The sequence below is a fragment of the Carlito syrichta genome, unplaced genomic scaffold (genome assembly GCF_000164805.1).
Source record: "Carlito syrichta isolate Samal-C Ts95f unplaced genomic scaffold, Tarsius_syrichta-2.0.1 Scaffold308182, whole genome shotgun sequence".
NCBI classification, from domain to species: domain Eukaryota; kingdom Metazoa; phylum Chordata; class Mammalia; order Primates; family Tarsiidae; genus Carlito; species Carlito syrichta.
The window spans coordinates 310,093-316,092 of NW_007252278.1; the positions used below are offsets into that span (position 1 = coordinate 310,093).

The 6,000-nt window shown below is 39.8% G+C and overlaps 1 protein-coding gene across 2 annotated transcripts in view; it reads right to left on the bottom strand.

The window, feature by feature from the left end:
- PTER (phosphotriesterase related) overlaps positions 1–2,615 on the bottom strand; it is a 33,416-nt gene extending 30,801 nt beyond the window's left edge. For both annotated transcript variants that reach the window (XM_008065177.2, XM_008065178.2), the window contains exons 1-2: positions 2,143–2,615; positions 146–411 (exon numbers count right to left, since the gene is read on the bottom strand). In XM_008065177.2, coding sequence (XP_008063368.1) covers positions 146–411; positions 2,143–2,574 — 698 coding nt within the window. In that variant the 5' untranslated portion in view covers positions 2,575–2,615. The remainder of the gene's footprint in view (positions 1–145; positions 412–2,142) is intronic.
- Between the last annotated feature and the right edge of the window lie 3,385 nt (positions 2,616–6,000).

A 6,000-nucleotide genomic window follows, 5' to 3' on the forward strand; every position in this document is an offset into this window, starting at 1 on the left:
AAGGATTAGGTGTACAATTACGTTTCTAGTTAGTGGTTTTCTCTAGGCAGTTGGTGTTGCATTGATCTGATTATTGTTGATTCTTTATTTGATCATCCACTCATCATAGGGTGGTTTGCACCCGTTTATAAGATAGCCTGCTTACCTGTCCATATGTGACATGACTGTTTTGGAGATGTCTGCTCCTGCTTCTTGCAATACTCGGATAATCTGAAATGGTGCACTTGGGTTCCGTCCAGGATGGATAGTAACAGGACAACCAAGCTGGGCTTGGGCTTGAGCTGTTGCCTGGAGAACCTTTCTTTCACTCTCAGTCAAAGGCCAGGAGCAACCGATTTCTCCAATGACACCACACTTGATACCAGTTCCATCAGCTCCGTGGAGAATTTCATTAACAAGTACATCAGTCAACTATGGAAGAATGAGAAAGAACATAATTTGCAGGTTGTGAAATTTATCAAAATAGAGGCACCATGGTATGTGAATGAGTTTATTTATTAAGTCATTTATTCTTTTAACAATGTTTCAACATTCATTCCATTAGTATTGGCCAATGAGAAAGGCATTTTGCTGGCCAAACCGCAAACTCAAAAAGTAGCTCTAAGTCTAAGATTTGTTAATATCTTACTGTGATTAGTTACCAAGAAATTCACAGCTTTAGGAAGCTGTAGGAGGAAAAAAGTGACTTAAAGAGAGTGCATTCAGATTGAGGAAAAAAATTCTGTAATTTAACCTGAGAAGCAATATCTGGAATACAGAGAGACTGCTGTTGAACTGAATCTATGTCAACTGTATCAAGTAATTCTTGTTAAGAGCCAGGGGTCTCACTACGTTATCTAAGCCGGACTTGAACTTCTGGGCTAAAGCAATCCACCTACCTCAGTGTCCCGAGTACCTGGGTCTACAGAAACATCATCACACCCAACATGACCTTCTCTTATTATAATTCTCTCTTATTTATTCAGTCCTTTACCCTAGACAGCACAGAAAATTCACAGCACCCAATACTTCTATGATTATACTTTTTGGTTCACAAGTATATTTACTGCTAAAAGTGTTTAAAAGAATATATAATCCTCTGTTATCAGCACAGTCTTTAAATAACTTAAATATATTTTAAAAATTAAGTCCTGATTGAAAACATAATGCAGATAAATTTTGAAATCCAGAGTATTTTAGGGAGTAACTGATTCTTTGCAAAAATTGCAGCTGACATTCTATGCCTGTCAAACAAGCAATGGAAAAGACATATGCATACACATATATATGCATAAGCATGTATAAACAGATATGTGTATGTTTAGAGAGAGAGACATACACATGCAAAAAAACTTTGCAGCTTATTCTTTTTTCCCCCCAAAAAGATTTACTTCCTTTGCTCATTCTTGCTTAAGATCATATTATGACAAAGACAGGGAAATGAATTTTCTTCCACCTCTCCTGTTTTGCAAAAGGAGAACGAAACAAATTCACAAATGTGCCAAGTCTCTGCCTGCCAAGTTTCACCCTACAGTGAATCTTTATTGCGAGTTATTATAAAATCCAGGAAAAAAGATTAAGGTTGCATAACTGAAGCCTACAATAGAAAAGGGAGGTTTACAAACAGGCTGTGGTGCCACTACCGAGCCCAGATACGCAAGTCTGAGTATTAACATGTTGGGGTTTTCAATGGCCAGTGCATTAAGATCTCTTTCCTCAATACTTTTTCTTTATAAAATGTTAACAATTTGGGTCTCCATTAGCAGATGTCTTTGTTAGCTAGCAAATTTCTGCAGCATGCCTAGCTACCTCTAAGGCCCATGGCATTTATAAGGTTCTGGTTATTATTATTATTATTATTATTATTTTGAGTTGGGGTCTCACTCTGTCAAGCAGGTTGAAGTGCAATGGCACAACTACAGCTCACTACAGCCTTGACCTCCTGGGTTCAGGCAAACCTTATACATCAACCTCCTGAGTAGCATGTGCCACCACATCTGGTGAACTTTTTTGTAGAGATGAGATCTTGCTATGTTACCCAGGCTGGTCTTGAACTCAAGCAATGTTCTCACTTTGGTATCCTAGAGTGGTTGTGTGAGCCACCATGCTCAGCCTATCTTGAATTTATAAACAAATATTGTCAGAGAACTTAGGGCTTTCTACCTGCTCCACTGACATGGCTCTGGTCTCTGAGGAGTGAGTCGCATCCACGTAAAACCCAGCTCCGGATATAATATGGACGCCAGTCTCTTCTGCAAGCCTCTTCAATGTTTGCATATCTCGGCTAATCCCAGAGGTTGTGTTCTCCACCAAACACCCTCCACCCTTAGCTTTAAAATATAATAATTCTTCCTTTACGGCTTCTGTCTCCTGATTCAATCGAAGGTTCTCTTTATGGGAATAGGGGTTTTTCTGGATCCAAAACAAATTTTTCAGCATGATGGGTTCCTTGGAGGTAGCTTCATGGCATGGAGGAGGTGGGTGGTAACAGAAGTCAAAGGTCATGGTCAAGTGCTCATGGGTCAGGGTGCGGCCCAGTTTGCTTGGCTCCACAAGACCTAAGACAGTTTGGACTTTCCCACTTAAGGAAGACATGTTGGATGGTACCACCAGGAGATGCACTAAAATGAGGGTTTTCTGGAAAAAAAAAATAGTAATCAGAAAATTTATCACATAAATTCTGTCCCTAAAGGGTGGGAGGCTTTGAATGTATATTCATGTAAAAAAGTGAATCAATGAAACTAGAGGTACAATCTCACTTATCCTGCCAAGGTCAGAGTCTGTCCTCACCACAGATCTAAGTGGCACACTTGGTGTTAAATGCTCCCTGCCACTTTCACTGGGACTCCTCTGCCTGATTTAGTCCTAACCTCATCTACTGGAAATATTTCTCGCTGTTCCGTTCACATTTTTCTTCCACTTAATCATATCTCTTAGTCATAGGTATGTTTTCTCCAGCAGTTTGACAATAATCTTCATTTAAAAAAACTCTTGGTTGGGAGCAGTGGATCATGCCTATAATTCCAGCACTTTGGGAGGCTGAGGTGGGAGAATAACTTGAGTCCAGGAATTCAAGACCATCCTGGGCAACATAGTGAGACTCTGTCTCAAGAAGTAAAAAACAAATAAGCGAAATAACTCTTCATAATAAAAAACTCATATCAAAACCAGTATTGTATCATTTGTCACTTATATTAGTACCACTTCATTTGTTATTTTTCAGCTTAATTAAATATATAGAGGCTACTGGTCATGCCACACATCATTCACTATCCAAGTAAACAAACTCTATTGTAGGTTCATGATATACCTGAAATTAGAGATACAGAGAAACAAAAGATAAGATCTCTGACCTGCATGATTTCACAGAACCTGCCCCCCAAAATACCTGGGGGGAGCACACCCAAGTTTAATTAAAAAAAAAAGACCCTACCTCTCCACTTGGGATATTTGATTGTCTAGAACACACAGTCAGAAGAAACACACTTCAAAAATACTGAAGAGCAAAAATTCTTAGTCATGATAAAGCGACTGTGATTTATTGAAACTGTACTCTGTTGTCTCTAAAAAGGACAAAGACCTTTCTATTCTTGATTTACTTTCATTTGTAACATAAATTAAGTATGCACCTATTTGATTTCTATCAGTGACAGCAAGAAGCCCAATTCCAGTGCTTTTGTTTACAAATCCTTTCATTTCCTAAATGACAGGATATGGCTTAGAAAGAAAAAAGTGCTGTGGAAAGTGCTGATGACCAACACCTGCATGGCCAAGAGCTAAACCACTACCGGGATCAGAGAGAGTTCCATCCAGAGCCCTGACCAGACACATTCAGAGCACGCTGGGGAAGAACCAGCTGAGAACTGAGGAAAATACAGCGTTTTTCAAAGCTCTCAAATTGTTCCTTCAAAAGACATTCTGGAATTATTAACTCCCCCCACATCCCTTTGAAGGCCGTCTCTGACTTCCTGAGCATCAGTTTCCTTATTTGTGAATTAGAATAACAAAGCACATTTCAGAGGCTGTCATAAGAATAAAGTTAAATTAGGTACTGCAGGTAAAAATACATGTGGAAGTGTTTGGCACACAGCCCATGTTCAACAAATAGTAGCTTTGTTACGATAATTCTAGGAACTATTATATATTTTCTAAGTTATTTCTTTTCAGAGGAAGTGGCTTATCAGAGGGGAGATGATTTGCAGGAACAACGGGAATATTTATAAAGAGTATAGAATACACATAGGACAAGGTGAAGACAATGTCAGAAGTCAGAGGGTTACAGAATTATAGGCCAATTTATGTACAGCCTCAGCAATTATCTGGAACTCAGGTGTTTGGGATATATTGGCTCATAAGGCATAAATGGTTGATTTTGACTTTTTGACAGAGAACTTTGGAACTTGTGGCTAACACACTCATCGATTTTTGTTTGATGGTGCTTTTCTGCAAGCCAAACTTCCAACACGCAGGCAATTCACATGGTGGCCATGATAAAACCAGACAGTATCTGTTCAGAGAACCACTATATAGCTGCCAGTCACTACAGAAGGCAACATTTTTCATTGGTGCTGTCTAGGAACTCACTGTTTAATGTCTTATTTCTGGCCAGGCATGGTAACTCACGCTTGTAATCCTAGCACTTTGGGAATCAGAGGTGGGAGGATCGCTTGAGATCAGGAGTTTGAGATCAACTGAGCATAGCCAGACCTGATCTCTGCAAAAAAAAAATAAATTAAAAATTAGCTGGGCATGGTGGTATATGCCTATAGTCCCAGCTACTTGGGAGGCTGAGGCAGGAGTTTCACTTGAGCCCAGGAGTTTGAAGTTGTGGTGAGCTATGATCACACCATTGCTCTCCAGCCTGGGCAGCAGAGCCAGACCCTGTCTCAAAAACAAATAAAAAAATAATGATTTATTCCTTTTTACTGAGAGGAAGGAATATGTAGTTCATTCCTTCAGTGGTTGAAGTCACAGCACCATTAATAATAGATACAATCTTGCATGTGGGTTAATTTGCTCTTTCCTTCCTTCTGGCTGATCATCTTACAGATGTGTTCCAGGGAGTCACAGAGGGGCAGAAACTGAGATAAACTGATAAAACGCTATCACTTTTACTAGAAAAGTACCAAATTGCATATTTAATTGATGCCTATTTGAAAGAGCAATGTTGGTACGTTTCAAGCTCACAAGCTGTGAGTCTTTGTGAAAAAAAGAATCACTTAGGAAATGTCATCCCTTCAGGGAAATTCCTCTAATGCTCTCAGGCAGAACTGGTTGGCATGTTATGATCACACACAGTGTATCCCACACTCAAAGAACGAGAAATGATTAAAGAAGACGCTGTAGTCAACACTGCTCCAAGCCAGAGTAAGTCTTTGACTGGGGTAAAGTGCGTATCTAGAATTCATGCTTCCTGTGCTGCTAAGAAGCCCTTTTCGGCCTGCAGTCAGCCTCGAGTTTGCCCTCTGCTCAACACACAGGCAAGGGGCTATTGGTGATCTTCCACCAAGGAGATGAGAGTTCACAGAACAGGGAGGGAAGTAATTCACGATAAGAGCTGCTGTCTACAATGGCTCAGACAGGAGTGACTGCTAATAAAAAAGCAGGGTTCTGGTATTTTCCAGAGCATGCATGGGAAGTGACAGCATTGACCATTCCCGTGCAGCAGTTAGTGGGAAAAGTAGTAGGTAACACTATAAATACACTGGCCGAAAGCTTTGTTGTACTTCAGATGTGAAACCTGAGTTGTCTGAGAATAATCTGCAATTACTATGACAGCCTGGTCAAAGGAAAAAACCCTCCTAATTCTGATGGGTCTAGAATCAAAAAGGAACATGGGAGTTCCGAAAGACAAAAAGGGGGCAAGAGGAGACAAGAGAAGAGAATCAGAGAACAGTCCTACAACACAGCTGGAAGCCAGAAATAGTATGTAAGATTGGTCTATTTTAATAATGGATGCATAAATTAAATTTTATAAAATATTTAGAAAATGTGTCTAATTGTTGAAGACAGTGTGGAAGA